Raw genomic sequence first — 18495 nt, forward strand, 5'->3', positions numbered from 1 at the left:
AAAAAACTCGAGTTCAGTGACATTTTTGTTACAGTATCCAGTAGTTAATTCTTTCCCTTATTTCTCTCCCAATCCAGGTGTGCACTCTCCCATGGGATCTTCTGGTAATACTGGGAGCCACAGCTTTTCTAGCAGCTCTCTGAGTGCACTTCAAGCTATCAGTGAGGGTGTGGGGACTTCTCTTTTATCCACTCTGTCTTCACCAGGCCCCAAATTGGATAACTCTCCCAATATGAATATGAGCCAGCCAAATAAAGTGAACAGTCAGGATTCCAAGAGTCCCCTGGGCTTGTATTGTGACCAGAATCCAGTGGAGAGTTCAATGTGTCAGTCAAATAGCAGGGATCACCTCAGTGACAAAGAAAGTAAAGAGAGCACTGTTGAAGGGTCAGAGAATCAGAGGGGTCCTCTAGAAAGCAAGGGTCATAAAAAATTACTGCAGTTACTTACCTGTTCTTCTGATGACCGGGGCCATTCCTCCTTGACCAACTCCCCCCTGGATTCAAGTTGTAAAGACTCTTCCATTAGCGTCACCAGCCCGTCTGGGGTCTCTTCTTCCACCTCCGGAGGAGTGTCCTCCACATCGAATATGCATGGGTCACTGCTGCAGGAGAAGCACCGGATTCTGCACAAGTTGCTGCAGAATGGGAATTCACCTGCAGAAGTAGCCAAGATTACTGCAGAAGCCACTGGGAAAGACACCAGCAGTACGGCGTCTTGTGTGGAAGGAAATGTCAAGCAGGAGCAACTAAGTCCTAAGAAGAAGGAAAATAATGCACTTCTTAGATATCTGCTAGACAGGGATGATCCTAGTGATACACTCTCTAAAGAACTGCAGCCCAAAGTGGAAGGAGTGGACAGTAAAATGAGTCAGTGCAGCAGCTCCACCATTCCTAGTTCAACTCAAGAGAAGGACTCTAAAATTAAGACAGAAACAAATGAAGAGGTAATTTGTTTTTCTCTATTCCAGCTTAGTGATTGTGTTTAATCATTGCATATCTGTGTTAGAAAGACCATGTGTTATATGCAGAATCTTATCTTCTGTTTTAGGTTTATGTGATAGAAGTTACCCTTGAGCTGTCATTTCTTTATAATTTTTTGGGCATCAGTAAAGTGTATTTTTATTTATTTATTTATTTATTTAAAAAAGATTTTATTTATTTATTTGACAGAGAGAGAGACACATAAGCAGGTGGAGTGGGAGAGGGAGAAGTAGGCTTCCCGCGGAGCAGGGAGCCCGATGCGGGGCTTGATCCCAGGACCCTGGGATCATGACTTGAGCTGAAGGCAGACGCCTAACCGACTGAGCCACTCAGGCGCCCCAGTAAAGTGTATAATGATGGAAATACCAGATGTGTGTGTTTTAAAATGTGACTCGTTAACTCGAACCTGTTGGTAGCCAGTTTGAAAATTTTCATGGAGGTTTTTATTGTTGGAATGAGCAGATTGGGTCTTTTTAAAGGGATAGTAGAAAGAAACGGGGAAAAAAATTTGTATTAAGTAACAGATTTTGATTTGTACCTAAAAACAAATTCGTACTAGGGGCGCCTGGGTGGCTCAGTTGGTTAAGCAGCTGCCTTCGGCTCAGGTCATGATCCCAGGGTCCTGGGATCGAGCCCCGCATCGGGCTCCCTGCTCGGCGGGGAGCCTGCTTCTCCCTCTCCCTCTGCCTGCCTCTCTGCCTACTTGTTCTCTCTCTCTATCTCTCTGTCAAATAAATAAATAAAATCTTTAAAAAAACAAAAAACAAAAACAAATTCGTACTATACGTGATTTCATTCTATATAAGGGTTTCCCATACTGCTTGAGGATCACTTTTCTGGGAGACTTCGCCTGAGAAAATTAAAGTCTTGGGGGAAGTCTTACTGTTAGGATGTCTGTTTAATTTTGTTTAACCTAGTGCTCTCCAAACTGTGGACCAAGAACCGTTTTTAAGACATGCCTATGAATCTCTTATTGAACGTCAGCTTGTTGCCTTTATTATTAATCACACTTGTTTTTTGAAGGTAGGTGTAGAGGCAGACCTCTCTGTCAACTAATGATCCTGACATTAGCTGGAAAATATCCTACAGTTTGAGAATTAAAGTTCTAGTGCAGATTAAAAAAATGCCCCTTCAAAAGCAGTTCCAAACCCAGAGAATTTATTTCAGTACACTGATCTAAGTTTCAAGGAAGAAGATTTGGGGGTAGGGGTCTTAAGAAGCCAGACTTTAAGTTGGACATTACTGTTTTAGGTAACTTTTGTATTTTACTTATTCCCATTTTATTTGTGTTCTTCTGATGAATATGTTTATACCTATGTATCTAGTAATGTTAATTAAAAAAAAATTAACACAGGTTAATTAAAGAATTTTTTTCCCAGGGATCTGGAGACTTGGATAATCTAGATGCTATTCTTGGTGATCTGACTAGTTCTGACTTTTACAATAATTCCATATCCACAAATGGTAGTAATCTGGGAACCAAGCAACAGATGTTTCAAGGAACTAATTCTCTGGGTAAGAAAGAACTAGGTTTTATTCTTGCTGCCTTTTAAAAGTTTCTGCACATTTGTATGTAGTTACCCCTTGAACAACACTGGTTTGAACTGCACGTGTTCAGTTACACACGTAGATTTTTTGGATAAATACAGTACTGTAAATGTATTTTCTTACGATTTAAAAACAACAACAACAACAACAACAAAAAACCCCCCAAAACCCAAAACAAAAAACAAAACGCAGGGCTTAAACTCAAACCCTTGAGATCAAGACCTGAGCCGAGATCAAGAGTTGGACACTTAACTGACTGGGCCACCCAGACACACCTCTCATGATTTTCTTGATTTCTCTAGTTTATTTTAACAATATAGTATATAACACACGTAACATACAAAATACATGCTAATTGACTTATTGATAAGTCTTTTGGTCAAAGTAGGCTATTAGTAGTTAAATTTCAGGGGTCAGTAGTTATATGGACCATGTGTTGGGGGCTCAGTGCTCCTAACCCTGTGGTGGTGTTCACGGGTCAGCTGTACTCTTACAATAAGATGGGAATCTAATTAGCATTTTTAACTTCAAAATACATATCGTGCCTCTCAGGTTTTTTTTTTTTTTTAAATAATTCATAGTGCATATGTTTTAGAAAGTTTCTTGGACATTTTCCTGTTTCTTAAAATTTCCTGTTTGTAACTAATATGCCAGTAATCATGGAACTTCTAGGAAAATGTTTGTCTTTGGTTGCTCCAGATGAATAGTAGCTACCAGAGCGTGTATTTTTATTAGGCACAGAGACTTGAATTAAAAAGCAGCTAAAACTGTAGATTGAAACTTCTCCTGTGACACTTGTGGAACCTTGTCATTTAGCTGTGAGTCTTCTCTTCTTCTGGTGTGTGCTGGTTCTCCCCCAGCCTCTCTTCCACAGCTGTGTGGTTTCCTCATTCATCAGTTTAAGAAAGGTATACTACAGGTATTAAAAATTCACAGTTATCAGGAATGGTGGTTACTCACTTTCAGTGGCACCATTTCCTAAACTGAAATGGGTAGTCCGATCAGTCAGATAGATTGGAGAAAGAAAAAAGTTAGGGGGAAATACCACATTTCATTCCTTGTTTGATTAGCAGGCAACTTCTCTAGTTACATTTAATTTTAAATTTTAAACAGAATCCACTTAAGTACATATAGGGAAGAACCTCTAGGAGTTTGAACATTGATAACATTTTCAGTATTAAGTGAAGCAGAATATGAATGACCATGTCAGGCTGTGGAGCAGTACATCAGCCAGCACTGGGACTCTTGTTTCTACTGTATTTGGAATATGAGCTTTTTTTCTTCTTTTTGTTTTCTTCTGTACTTAGTGTTTATTTTAGTAAGGAAGACATTCTTGTGTGGGTGGTATTGGTATTTATGTACTGTGCTTGGTTATTTAATGTACTGAATCATCAGAGGATTCTTATGTATTGTGCATCTGTGTTTCAACAGGTTTGAGGAGTCCACAGTCTGTGCAGGCCATTCGTCCCCCATATAACCGAGCAGTGTCTCTAGATAGCCCTGTTTCTGTTGGCTCGAGTCCTCCAGTAAAGAATATCAGTGCTTTCCCCATGTTACCAAAGCAGCCCATGTTGGGTGGGAATCCAAGAATGATGGATAGTCAGGAAAATTATGCCTCAACTATGGGTATGTTATTTTTAATCAGTACTTATGATTAAAATTTTCTTTTGGGTAAAGCAAATTTAAAATACTTAAATCCATTTAAATAATTTGGATTAAATAACAGGTTTTTGAATAACAGTAGCATAATATTTCTTTCACGAGTTTCCTTAATTTATTCTTCATCTTGGTTATTTTAAACTTTCAGGGAAGCTAGTTGAATACGTGGCAACAATTGCCTATCAAAAATGTCTTAAAAAATAAATGTCTTAATAGTTGGCCAGCCCTGTTCTTCGGAATACAGCACTTTTTTGGTCAAGTTTGCGTGTAATGACTGTACTTATGTAGGAAGGATTTTAGTATAATATGGGAAAGACATAATCATTTCTACCTGTTTTAGGTGGACCAAACAGAAATGTGACTGTGAATCAGACTCCTTCCTCAGGAGACTGGGGCTTATCAAACTCAAAGACCAGTAGAATGGAACCTATGAGTGCCAACTCCATGGGAAGACCAGGAGCAGATTATAATGCTTCTTTACCCAGACCTGCAGTGGGCAGCTCGATGCCCACCTTGCCGCTGCGGGTCGGTAGCATCCCAGGGGCGAGACCAGTGTTGCAGCAGCAGCAGCAGATGCTTCAAATGCGTAAGCATCCCCTCCGTAAAAAAAAAGAAAATCAGATGATTTAGGGTAATTTTTGCTATTGCCTTCTTTGAAAATGTATCCCCTCTTTTTCTTCCACCAGGGCCTGGTGAGATTCCCATGGGAATGGGAGTCAGTCCGTATGGCCAGGCAGCGCCATCTAACCAACCAGGTTCCTGGCCAGATGGCATGTTGTCCATGGAACAGGGCCCTCATGGGACTCAAAATAGGTGGGGCTTTGTTACGTGACTCTGTTGAAAATGCTAGCATTGGATTATCTAGACAAGGGTCAGAACACAGGAGCAACCCTGAAAGAGAATGAGGAAAACTCACTGTGATTGAGGTGCTTGGCTGCCATCTGGGCGTTTCTTGTCTGTGTAAAAATCGAGGTGAGGCAGCAAGCCAGCGAGGGAGGAGACCGCTTCATTGTTCAGCTGTCAGGACCAGTGAGTGCTCAACCTGGAGAGGGTAGATGACCACCAGTTTGAGAAGATAAATGGTGTTCAGGGGGTGAGCCTCAGCTTTCTGGCAGATTAATTTTTAAGGATTTTGTTAATTCTTTTCTAAAATTATTTAAAACATTTCAGGGATGGTGAAAGTGAACTGTAGCACTCTGTTTTTGTGGAAGAAAGATGTGGATTTTGTCTGTATTTCATTTTTATTTAGCTTGGTCAGTAACTCATTTGCATGAAAGAAGCCACCTGTAAAAGTCAAGTCTAACTTGAATTCTTTAATTAAGCAAAGAAAAAAATCGAGCTATTGAGTAGACAGTGGCATAGCTATGTGAGTTTATTAGCTTGAGTGCTTCTCTACTCAATGGGGAACAAATAGTCTCATGATGGAATTTTTTTCTGAGGCAGAATGAATATCTGGTTCTATGTCCTTCTAATATGTTGGAGGACTGTGGCACCTTACTGTAGGTGTATGGAGTTTGAATTATACTTGTTAATACGTGAGCTCTGTGGGCCAAGGATAACAAAAAGTTATTTTGGCAGATCCCGGGCTCAGTTTGCTGATAGTTCAACATTTCTGTGTTTTTTTTTTTTTTTTTTTAATTTTCCTGGTCCTTTGTTGATTTCTTCAAGTTAACAAATAGCGTCTTCTATTCTTGTACTAGCCCATCCCCCTCAGCCTCTGCTATCCCCTCACATGTCTGGGGATCTAGTAGTTACATTTTGGTGGTGGGATTGTAAATTAGATATGTGTAAGCTAGATGTGGTGGTTGTAAGATGGCCTGGCTCAGTTTAAAACTGTGGGCCTTCAATTTAAGTTGGTGCCATTTGCTCTTCTCTGTTACTTGGTTTATTATTTGTACTCGTCATATTTAAGTTATTACTGTGTATTAAAAATGTGCGTGGTTACTGTGTGTGTGTGTGTGTGTGTGTGTGTGTGTGTGTGTGTGTGTGTGTTGGAGGAAAAGCAGCATTGACATTGATTGCAAATCTCTTTTTAGGCCACTTCTTAGGAATTCCCTGGATGATCTCCTTGGGCCACCTTCTAACCTAGAAGGGCAGAGTGATGAAAGAGCATTGTTGGACCAGCTGCACACTCTCTTGAGCAACACAGATGCCACAGGCTTGGAAGAAATTGACAGAGCTCTGGGCATCCCTGAACTTGTAAATCAAGTAGGTGGCACTAACACGGAAATGGAGGTGTATATGTGCACGCTCTCAAATGAGCATGTGTGTGCGCACATCCATGAAGCCACGCACGTGAATGCCTGTCTGGGAATCTTCCCTGTTAACTTGAGTTACATCACTACATTCATGGAGGCCAGTATTAAATTTAGAAATCATACTGCCAGCAGCCTACTGTTTTGTAAAGCTGTCCAATTTTAGGCAGCTATAGAAATGATCCAATAAAATTTCTATGCGGTTTTATTTATTTATTTATTTAAAGATTTTATTTATTTGACAGAGACAGACATAGCGGCGAGAGAGGGAACACAAGCAGGGGGGAGTGGGAGAGGGAGAAGCAGGCTTCCTGCAGAGCCAGGAGCCTGATGTGGGGCTCGATCCCAGGACCCTGGGCAGATGCTTAACAACCGAGCCACCCAGGCGCCCCTTCTATGCAGTTTTAAAAATGCTGTTTTTTACTTATGTTAGTTGAATCCTCATTTTTATAATTAACTCTTTTTACTACCTGGCCAAGCAGTGTATACTCTGAGGAGACAGGCTTTTATTTGTGTCAAACAAAACCCAGTTACAGTAGTGAATATGAAATATGAACATCTCAACAATAGCATCTCTCATTCCCAGTTACCTATGCAGCCTTATGAAAATATGTCATTCACAAACCTATATTTTTGAAACGGAAAGAACCGTGTGTGTGTGTGGGGGGGTGGGGCAGTGTATAGATACGTACTCAATGATAATTAGGCAAGATTCTTAGGGGGTCACACAAAGGATCATACTCCTCTGTGGCAAACACTGCCACAGAAGTTTGTAAAGGGTGAGTGGGAAATGTAGAGCAGTGATGATGTATGTCTCTAGCAATACCATTTTCATGCCCCTGGTGCTGAAGAACGGCGTCTCACGTGGCTGAGGGTGGATGTGAGGGCTACACAGAGACCGATAAGCTTGAACTACCCCTTAAAATTTTATTTAAGCTGGAAAGAGCTTTCTCTGTTCTAATGATAAAATAGTTAATGATCATTATGTAAAATCTGACAATGACAAAAAAAAAGTACATGTTAAAAAAAATGAAAAATCCTCTTTAATCCCTCAGTCATCTTTTTAAATTTTTTATTTAAATTTTTCTTTTTTCATTTTTTAAAGTAATCTCTACGCCCAACATGGGGCTCCAACTCACAACCCCGAGACCAAGAGCCACAGGCTCCATCCACTGGGCCAGCCAGGTGCCCCTCAGTCATCTTTTTTTGTTTAATATATATGTCTTTAATTTTAATAGGCATGTAGTATCTACTATAGAGAACACAATTTATTTAACCAGTACTCTACTGATGAAAGTTAAATTGTTTCTAAATAATTATCATAAACAATTCTGTGAATTACTCCCATCCTGTTCACTTAGTTTTTCTTACCTACAGTCTGAGAGAAAGGTTGATTGGGTTAGAGAGAGTGTATATTTTAGAGTTTTGTAGGTGGTTTTCCTAAAGGATCATACAGCTGCTTTCCTACACAGAGGCTGGGATTGGGGTTCCTCACCCTCACAAGCACTGTGCTGTGGCCCAAGTAGATGAAAGACACAGTGTGGACAAGCAAGTGATGAAACAAATACTGAGCGTGATTACTCTTTTAAATCTTTCCCAGTCTGATTGGCAACAAAGATGCTTGTTTTATTTTTATTTTTTTAATGATTTTATATTTAAGTAATCTCTTACACCACTGTGGGGCTCGAACTCACAACCCCAAGATGAAGAGTCATGTGTTCTTCTGACTGAGACAGCCAGGCACCCACAGGTGCATGTGTATGTGTGTTTTTTTGTTTGTTTTTTCCCAAGAGGGAGAGAGGAGGAGGCTGGGAGGAGCAAAGGGAGAAGGAGAGAGACTCTTAAGCAAGCTCCAAGCCTAGTTTGGAGCCCGGTGTGGGGCTCGATCTCACAACCCTGAGATCGTGACCTGAGCCGAAATCAGGAGTCGGAGGCTTAACTGCCTGAGCCACCCAGGTGCCCAGACATGCTTGTTTTAAATTGTATTTTGTTGATTTGCAGGACTGAACGTATTTCATGTTTTTTGGTCATTTATATGTTTTTAAAATAGTTTCCTGATGGGGTTTTTATCTGCAACAGTACTTTATGCAGGTTTTTTTATTGACTTGTTGATTCTTTCATTTAACAAATATTTGTCTTCTGTATGCCAGTTAGTCTTTTTTTAGAGGCTGAGGGGCAGTAATGAACAAATTAATTTCTGCTCCCAAAGCTCAGATTGCCCTGGAGCAGGCACACATCAGGCAAGGAGCCACCCGGATGGAGGCAGACATGGTGTGGTGGAGATCAGCACGAAGGGCCTGTGTCATAAAAGGACCTTTTCTTAGGGTGTCAGCATTTTTCTCTAATTCTCTAAATTATTTTCTCTGAAATAATTTCTTCTGTCTGAGCTGTGATTTGAAGGCTGTTTACTTGTCTAATATATTTGAATAGTTTTCCCAGTTTCTTTTTAGTGGGGGCTTGTTGTAGTCTTACTCTTTAGTTTAAAAATGTTTGTGTTTTCAAGTCCAGAATGATGAGATAAAGAATTACTGGGGACTGGGGTGAGTGGTCAGGAAAGCTTTTTTTGGGTAGATGACATGTAAGGTGACATTTGAAGGATGAGATGGAGCCAGCTCGGCAATCAGCTAGGGGAAGAATGTTCCAGAAGAGGTACAGCTAACTCAGAGGCCTCAGGCAGGGAAGGGCGGGGTTCTACCAAGGGACTGAAAGTCCGTGAGAGCAGAGAGGGATTTCTTTGAGACGTCGATGGAGAAGTAAACGGAAGCTGGTTCCACAAACCATCTTATGGAGTCTGGAATTTTTCTGCTATATTGGGAAGCCATGGAAGATTTTAAGCTTGCTTTCCTTTTTTGTTATAGTTAATTTTTATTTTTAGCCAAGTAACCTGTGTTTCAAACTGTAAAATGGTACAAAAATAGACTTTTTGAAAAATCACACGCATTTGCCCCACTCAGAGATAGTGAAACTCAAACTATTTGGGGTATATTTCTAAGTACTATGAGTATGCAGCTATTCTTCTTCAACTTCAGTCTGTATCTGTTGATTTCCTGTTACGATAGCTGACTGCATTCATTTTCCCTTGTCTGAGAACCTCGGGGTCAGGTGTGCTCTGGAATTCAGGAATTTTTGGATTTAGAAAGGTAAAATGGTGCATATATGCCATTTATTTTGTGGTACCCCTGGTGTAATTTTGAGCAAAACTTGTCATTTTAGGCATGACGTTAAGTGTATTGGGCCCTTATGTGTCTGAAAATATCTTTATTGCATCCCCTGCATGTCTGGCTGTGTATTAAATTTTGGGTTGAAAATAATTTCCTCTTAGAATTTTGAAAGAGTTGTTCCACAGTTTTTTGGCATCCAGTGTTGCCATGGACTCATATTTCAGTCTGATGCCTGCTCTTTCGTGTGCGACCCATTGATTGTCTCTGGAATTATTCAGGAACTTTTTCCTTTTAAAGTTGCATGAAACCTTATCATGGTGTGGGTCTTATCTCATTCAGAGTCCAGAGTGCTAACCATTACACCATGGAACCGCCACAGGTCTTATTCATTCTGCTGTATGTCAGATGCACAGAGACTCCTTTTGGTTTGGGGGCATTTTTGTGTATTGTTTCTCTTCTCTTTTCTTTTTAATTTGTGAGTTTTAATTGCATTTATTGGTAATGGGGCTGAATGTCTTTTTCTTTTTAAAAAAATTTTTTTTAGGGTTGAATATTTCTAAAGCTTATCAGACATGTCATTTGGTATCATTTCTTTAATCATTTTATCTCCTGTATTTTCTTACCTCTTTGGGATGTCTATTGACATGTTGGGTATTACACTGAATCTGTGTTTTTTAATCTCTATTTTCCTTGTTTCTGAGTTACTTTTTACTTGTTTGTGTCTCTTTCATGTTGGAAGCTTTCACCATCACATATCTTGAAATTCTTGACTATCTTTTTATATTTAAGTATGATGTATTAAAAAGAATCAGTCTTCACTGAAAGTATTTGATGGGGGGGGGGCTAGCCCTTTTATTTCAGGACTCCACAAATTGCAACATGTAGAGCTGTTACCACCTCCTCTTCTACTCACACTGTATAGTTTTCCTTGCCTGGGAAGTTTTAATTACCTGGTTGCATTTTGGGAGCTGGGCTGGGAGGCAAGTTGATGATACCAGAGTGTTAAGATATAAAATATAAAAATTTTACTAGAAATTATAAATAAGATTTCCTGTTTTCAGCTTCTGCTTGCTCTTACCTCTCTGCTCTGCTTGGTGTCCCAGAACTGAGGTAGTTGAGGGAGTAAGTAGGTAGAAGGTATAGCTACATGGCTGTGCAGAATTGGGGAGCAGGTTAGGGGCCGGGAGGTAGCTGCTACCCTGCTCTCTACTCAGATTCCTAACCAGCCACGTTTGAGCACTTTGCCTGACCCTCTACATCCCCAGTGGAGTCTGTCATTGGCTCCGTGGGAAACATTTGCTCGGGTCTTACGTGTTTTCCCCTACAGGCACACGGATCTCAGCTTCTCTACTTTCTTGAGTTGGTTGCTCCTCTCTTTTTCTGTCTTGCAAACGCCTGTTGAAATACTTTGTTGCCTTTCTTATTCTCATTGCTTTGTGGATAGATGCTACCTTTTATTTATTTATTTATTTATTTATTTATTTATTTATTTATTTATTTATATTTTTTAATTTTTTAAATTTTTTATTTTTATTCTTATGTTAATCCCCATACATTACATCATTAGTTTTAGATGAAGTGTTCCATGATTCATTGTTTGTGCATAACACCCAGTGCTCCATGCAGAATGTGCCCTCCTCAATACCCACCACCAGGCTAACCCATCCTCCCACCCCCCTCCCCTCTAGAACCTTGTTTTTCAGAGTCCATCGTCTCTCATGGTTCGTCTACCCCTCCGATTTCCCCCGCTTCATTCTTCCCCTCCCGCTATCTTCTTCTTCTTCTTCTTTTTTTTTTTTCCTTAACACATATTGCATTATTTGTTTCAGAGGTACAGATCTGAGATTCAACAGTCTTGCACAATTCACAGCGCTTACCAGAGCACATACCCTCCCCAGTGTCTATCACCCAGTCACCCCATCCTTCCCACCCCACCCCCCACTCCAGCAACCCTCAGTTTGTTTCCTGAGATTAAGAATTCCTCATATCAGTGAGATCATATGATACATGTCTTTCTCTGTTTGACTTATTTCACTCAACATAATACCCTCCAGTTCCATCCACGTCGTTGCAAATGGCAAGATCTCATTCCTTTTGATGGCTGCATAATATTCCATTGTATATATATATACCACATCTTCTTTATCCATTCATCTGTCAATGGACATCTTGGCTCTTTCCACAGTTTGGCTATTGTAGACATTGCTGCTATAAACATCGGGGTGCACGTACCCCTTCGGATCCCTACTTTTGTATCTTTGGGGTAAATACCCAGTAGTGCAATTGCTGGATCATATTCATTTATTTATTTTAATAAGTAACTTTTTAAAAAGATTTTATTTATTTATTTGACAGAGAGACAAGAAGAGAGGGGATACAAGCAGGGGGGAGTGGGTGAGGGAGAAGCAGGCTTCCCAAGGAGCAGGGAGCCCGATGTGGGGCTCGATCCCAGGACCCTGGGATCATGACCTGAGCTGAAGGCAGACACTTAACCGAGTGAGCCACCCACGCGCCCCAGGATACTACCTTTTAAATTCTTTGCTATTCCTTTAGTAGAGTTAGCAAGAGAAAGGAGGTAGACATGCAAGGTTAATCCATGTTTAACTTACAGTATGATTTACTTTATAGAAAGAGATTTCAGATTCCTTTCTGGAGAAGGGAATTAGAATGATGGGACAGAGCAGATGCATAGAACCATTTACTACAAGAGTCCAAGAATGTGTCTTGGAGAGGGTCATAGCAGTGGAATGGAAGAAGGGAAGGCTGTGTGATACGTCATATGGAAGAAAAACTGACAGGACTCAGTGGACTGTGTGTGCCTGTGTGTGTATGCGCATGCACACACACACACACACACACACATGCTTGGAAAGGGAGAATGTGAGGAATCCAGATTGCTGGCTTTAGTTCTGGGCACATGGTGTTGCCATGTTGCCATGAGGGGAGGATTGGAGGAAGATCCGGGTCTTTTGGGGGAGGGGCTGTTGGGAATCATGACTTGTGTTTTCTGCGCGTGAACTCCTGAGATGCCGGTGACATCCAGGTGAAGTTGTTAAGCAGGCATTTGCGTAAGCAGAGTCAGAACTCAGAGACACTTGAACTGGAGACGAGTTTGGCCGTTGTCGCTAGTAGATGAGAAGACCAGAGTAGAAGATGTAGCTAGAGAAAAGAAGAGGGGCCTAGGACTGAACCCTGATGAATGCCTACCATGCCTCCGAGGAGAGGTCAGAGAGGTGGGGAAATCGAGGGTGGGGTCACTGTCACAGTGGGGTGACGTGTGTTTTGGGGCGAGACTGTTGCCTGCACACATACACTGTGTGCCTGTGGATAAGAAGGTGCAGTACCTGACAGGCTTTTCTTGTCTCAGCGTGGCAGGCTCTTCCCTCCTTCGGAACATTTGTTTTCACTGTTGTTCTGTTACCTGTTCGACTTTACTGCATACATATCCTTTGCATGTAGAGAAGTGATGCCAAGCACATAGCAGGCACTTGATAAATACTTGTTGAATGAATGGGTTTCTTAATAATCCCTCCAGCCATACAAATAGTAGTGGACGGCCACCTTTAGGTTTTATTTGTACAACTAGTAATACGCTTCGGGGGATATGAGTTTATGTTGATTTCCCCGGTCTCTTCCAAAATCACCTCTGATCACCACCAAAATATTCCTATATTAATTATATGAGAATTGATCACAATTTTAATTAGTTTTTTTATACTTGGCTTCGGAGGTCTGTGTTGGTACAGAAATCTGGTCTGGAACAAATAGCATTTCTCCAGGTACTCTTTGTCTGTGTGAGACTCTGTGCTAGGCACTGGGACACATTTGTGAAAACATGGGTCATGGTCTGTGTTCTCATGGAACTTCAGACAATAAACTTGATTTTACTTTTGGAATTCTGCGGCATCCTTGTTTGCATGTATTGACTTTATTTTTTACCTTCCTTGGAGCATTTGATTTCTGTTGCTTTCTAGATGTACTTTACTGTTCATTTATGTGTTTGATGTTTAAGGGACAAGCTTTGGAGTCCAAACAGGATGCTTTCCAGGGCCAAGAAGCGGCAGTAATGATGGATCAGAAGGCAGCATTATATGGGCAGACGTACCCGCCACAGGGGCCTCCAGTGCAGGGAGGCTTTAATCTTCAGGGACAATCACCATCTTTTAACTCAATGATGAATCAGATGAACCAGCAAGGCAGTTTTCCTCTCCAAGGAATGCACCCAAGGGCCAACATCATGAGACCCCGGACAAACACCCCCAAGCAGCTCCGGATGCAGCTTCAGCAGAGGCTGCAGGGCCAGCAGGTAAGCAGCCTCGAGCTCGCCTCAGCCAGACGCGTCTTCCCTCTGGCTGCCTCCTGTTTGATTGGTTGTCAGGCTTTGTTCTTCAGGGCTTTTGCCACTGCCTCTCTCTCTCTTGCCATCTCACACTTTTTTGTTTTGACTTTTGTGTAACATTTGTTTGTACAGGTAGTTCCTTGTTAGGGAGTGGTCCTGCTGGAATTGGTCAGGTCCTCCTTACCTTTTGATAAGATTATTCTATTGTACAGGTTAAAAAGTGAAAAATGTCCGAGGGGATGGCACTTGGGGGAGAAAAGTATTTTTTGATGGCTTAGAGGTAGATGATTTCTATTTTTAAAAAAGTCCTTAATATTCATACCAGATACTTACTGATTTGAACATTCTTTTTATGGAACCTCTGCTTTCTAGATGTTTTATAAAACTTCAACTCTGTTAATATTCTAAACTAGGAGTTTGCTTTTTTATTGTTTCCTTAATCTCTAGCACATTTTTAAAAATTTAATTATTTATATTGTTTATGTCTTGGGTATGCTGAGTTATTAAATGTGGCAGAACCGAACCATATAAGCTGATGAGTGAGTGAGTGTCAGGTCCAGTGAGCCAGAGACTTCTAGGGTATTAATACTACTAAAAGTCAATGTAGGTACTCTGCAAAGCTGTGTTAGTACAATCATGGTATCGTTTTACTTTTTACCACTTCTTTCCACTAAAAGTTACTTAGGAAAAGCTAACAGAAGAGGTAGTTTATTTAGTGTTGGTCTGAGCAAATTAAAGCTATTTCCCTAATGGCCTAAATAATCCCACAGAAAATCTGACTTAATGAATCCTTTGAGTTTCTGTTGAAGATACTCTTTAAGCTGCAGATTTGTATTTTTACTTTTCTTCCTGATGCCAAACAATAAAGCTTCATATGCTTGCCAAGGACTTTTCAGCCTGAAGTTTTTGAAGTATGGAAGTATATTGGTTCAGTGTAGATGTGACTTAACCAGGTTAATGTGTTGGAAGTAGCATCATGATCTTACCGGGTGGTGCTGAGGATTTAGAAAGCTGTTTGGGGCTCAGTGACACGCTCCACTTGCATCCTAACCAACCTGTCTCTCCCCAGTTTTTGAATCAGAGCCGTCAGGCCCTGGAGATGAAAATGGACAGCCCCACTGCTGGGAGTGCTGCCGTGGTGAGGCCCATGATGCAGCCCCAGGTCACCTCCCAGGTGAGGAAAGTGAGTCTGTCCACGGTCACTCCCGTGGGCCCTGCACAGGGCCTGGTCCGTACTTAGCCCTCAGTAAATGTATGTTGAAACACAGCAGTTCCCAGTTTCTTGTGTAAGAAACCATTCCTTGCTCTCATCACACTTCCTCTTCCATTCTTCTCTCTTGCTGGTGATGAGGAAGAATCAGGAGGGGAGGCTCTTTTATTAAAACCATGGATTCGTGTTTTTTTAATTAATTCCCTTTGTGATTTGCTGTGTTGTGAAAACAGCTGATACTTTTTCGGGATTTAAAATAATAAATCTGTAAACTTTTCTTTGTTTCTGGGTTATGAAACTATATGCTCATTGGTAAAATATGAGATTGTAAGAAGAAAAAAGTAAATAATACGTAATCCGACTCTCAAGGACTATGTCTGAGATGACTTGTTTCCCATAATGGGAAGGATGATGTTCAAGTTCTCTGTACCTCCAGCTCAAGGTGGAGACTGTCCTAAGGTATTTTCTTAATGTGCACGAGGCAGATGACCACACAAAAGTCCTTTACTGTGGTTGGAAAGACTGTTCATAATGACTGTAAAAACAAACAAAACATCCCACTGTGAAGCGCCCAGTATTTGCTGTCTTAGGCCTGCTTGGAAGTACTTTGATAATCCGACATCTTGAATAAGCTGAGCTAGGATGCCCTCCAGAAAGATAAAAGTTTGCTTTTTGCAGTTGCTTTCTCCCAGCTGATAGGGCCCAAGTCAGCTTTTTGGTTCTGTGCTTTGACCATGTTACCTCCTGAACTTCCAGACAGCTGCTCCTAATCCTCTATCTCTTGTTTCAAAAGCTTTCAGAGACTATACAGGCCCTTCTGGGGTAGACTCCTGTTTATTGAGTATAACCCCGTTCTTTTGGCGGGCCCCTCCTCCCACCCTCTTATTGCTGTCCTTTTCCATCTTGTAGTTTTATTTCATAGTTTCTGAAAAACTTGTCCTCAAATTCTACCCTTAAATGTTCTCTCACTTTGAGGAATGTTTTCAGTGTGAAAGTTTGACAGCTTGCCCAAACAGTTTCCAGGGCTCTGTTCTGCACCCCGTCTGCCCCACCTAGCCAAGATGCCTTTACCAAAAGGAGAATTGTGCATTTTTCCTTTTGTAGGAAGAAAGGCATTGGGTGTTTTTCTCTCCCGCCTAATGTATGGTGGTGGTCCCGTGTGTATGAATTGGCTGGGTCCTGCTACGTGTGTGTAACTGCATTCTTCCTTGGGTATTAGCAGGGTTTTCTGAACGCCCAGATGGTGGCTCAGCGCAGCAGGGAGCTGCTGAGTCATCACTTCCGACAGCAGCGGGTGGCCGTGATGCAGCCGCAGCCGCCGCAGCCGCAGGCCTTCAGCCCGCCCCCGAACGTGACCGCCTCCCCCAGCATGGATGGGGTTCTAGCAGGGCCCGTGATGCCGCAGGCTTCTCCCCAGCAGTTCCCGTATCCACCAAATTATGGTAAATTTTGATGGTGAAAATGGCTTCCCCAGAGTAACAGATCTGTTGTACGTTAAACGCCAGATAGTACTTACTCCCTTTTTGTCATTAACTAGAAAGATAGAATTAATTAAAAATAACAGAACAAGGGATGGTGACCAATGAGACTGACAAGGCACAAGTAGAGGCCAGATCAGACGAACCCTAGAAGTCTTGAAGAGTTTGGTGTCATTCTGAAGGTGGTGGCAAGTCACTGAATGTTCATAGATGTGCTTAGATTTGCACTGGGGCAAGGGCACTTGAGGCCTGTGAGGCACCTGCATCAGAAGGACAGCAAGGAGAGCAGGGAGAGTGGAAGACGGGAGGACAGAGCACCCCAAACAGGAGACGATGCTCTTGTAGTCAGAATGGAGAAAAACTGGTTGGTCTAAAAAAACAAAAACAAAAACAAAAAACCCCCCAGAAGTGGTTATTGTAGTGCACAGGTGATTGTAATCCTGGTAGATGATCTGTCAGAGTGGAGCATTTCCCCCCCCCCCCCAGGTCTTGTTTTTTCAGCTCCCCACATTCTTAATTTGGAAGAAAGACCACCAGGTTCTATCCCCCCCTGCCCCAGTATGTCCCAGTATATCCCAGTCTAGTTGAACTCTACAGGCTTCGAATGCTTGGTCATGTGAGTGAGAAGAATGCCATGTGGGCTTTGGGGTCCTTTCCTTGGTGACTTGGGTATATTCATTACAGTGGTACAGATTACATCTTCAGGTCAGTCTTTGAGAGATTCCAGGAACATGGTGGGAGTGGGGATAGAGTATCTTTTGGGGAGATTACATTTTAGGTGCACTTCTGCCAGCTGGGGACAGAGGGACAGAGTGATGTGAGTAGCATGAGGTGGAACCCCTTTTATACAGAAATCTCCGTGAAGTAACAGCTCTTCAGGTGGTCTAGACGGTCTGCTCTGTGTGGTAAGCCCATTCCTTCAGTTGTCTTCTCAGTGAGAAGCAAGAGGAACTGGCAGGCAGCAGCTTGCGGCACTGTCTTCACCTGCCTTTAGAAGAGAACATAAAGTTTCTGTAGAAAACGGAGACCCTGAGGAAGGTCCCCTTGAGCGTTGCAATTTCTTTTTCTTCCTTCTTTTTTAAAGGAATGGGACAGCAACCAGATCCGGCCTTTGGTCGAGTGTCTAGTCCTCCCAATGCAATGATGCCCTCAAGAATGGGTCCCTCCCAGAATCCCATGATGCAGCACCCTCAGGCCACACCCATGTATCAGTCCTCGGAAATAAAGGGCTGGCCGTCAGGAAACTTGGCCAGGAACAGGTGAGGAACAGGGACTTGAAAAGTCATTCATGTTCTAGGGCCCAAAAGTACAGGAAAGTATCCTCTGCATTTTTCAGTCAAGCCTGAGTGGATGGAGAGATCAAAAGGCCTGGGTTCATATTAGAAAGTGTGTTATTTGGCTCCTCCATTTTGAGACTCCTTCCTGCCCTCCACGTGTCCACAGGCAGCTGTGGAAACACAGAAGGCAGGGGCAGTCTTCTCCCTCGGGTTCTCTGGTGAAGCAGAGACATTTGACAGAATCGTGGTGGTCTCTATGTGCATGTCGGTTGTGACTAGAGTGACCCTGGTGGTAATCTCACACTTTGTTTACAGCTCCTTTCCCCAGCAGCAGTTCACCCACCAGGGGAGCCCTGCAGCGTACAGTATGGTGCACATGAATGGGAGCAGTGGTCCCATGGGACAGATGAACATGAACTCCATGCCCATGGCTGGCATGCCCATGGGTCCTGATCAGGTATGGGGGGTCTATCCCTTCCTGTTCTCAGAAAGTTTTTCCTGTTCTCTGGAGAGAGCCAAAGCTTCATCTGTAATCTAAAGGACCTCAGCAGGTTTTTAACTTGGGCATAGAACTCAAAACTAGAG

General features: G+C 42.1%; 1 protein-coding gene across 3 annotated transcripts in view; it reads left to right on the plus strand.

The window, feature by feature from the left end:
* NCOA3 (nuclear receptor coactivator 3) overlaps window positions 1-18495 on the plus strand; it is a 64422-nt gene that overhangs the window by 42331 nt on the left and 3596 nt on the right. Inside the window, exons 11-21 of one of the 3 annotated variants that reach the window (XM_021689271.1) lie at window positions 78-946; window positions 2363-2498; window positions 3963-4157; window positions 4531-4776; window positions 4877-5003; window positions 6227-6398; window positions 13619-13912; window positions 15015-15128; window positions 16378-16597; window positions 17718-17892; window positions 18226-18367. In XM_021689271.1, the coding sequence (XP_021544946.1) occupies window positions 78-946; window positions 2363-2498; window positions 3963-4157; window positions 4531-4776; window positions 4877-5003; window positions 6227-6398; window positions 13619-13912; window positions 15015-15128; window positions 16378-16597; window positions 17718-17892; window positions 18226-18367 (2690 nt within the window). Of the gene's footprint in view, window positions 1-77; window positions 947-2362; window positions 2499-3962; window positions 4158-4530; window positions 4777-4876; window positions 5004-6226; window positions 6399-13618; window positions 13913-15014; window positions 15129-16374; window positions 16598-17717; window positions 17893-18225; window positions 18368-18495 lie in introns of all 3 variants that reach the window. The other 2 variants (XM_021689272.1, XM_021689273.1) reach the window with 2 other exon arrangements.

Source organism: Neomonachus schauinslandi, chromosome 10 (assembly GCF_002201575.2).
Source record: "Neomonachus schauinslandi chromosome 10, ASM220157v2, whole genome shotgun sequence".
Taxonomy (NCBI): domain Eukaryota; kingdom Metazoa; phylum Chordata; class Mammalia; order Carnivora; family Phocidae; genus Neomonachus; species Neomonachus schauinslandi.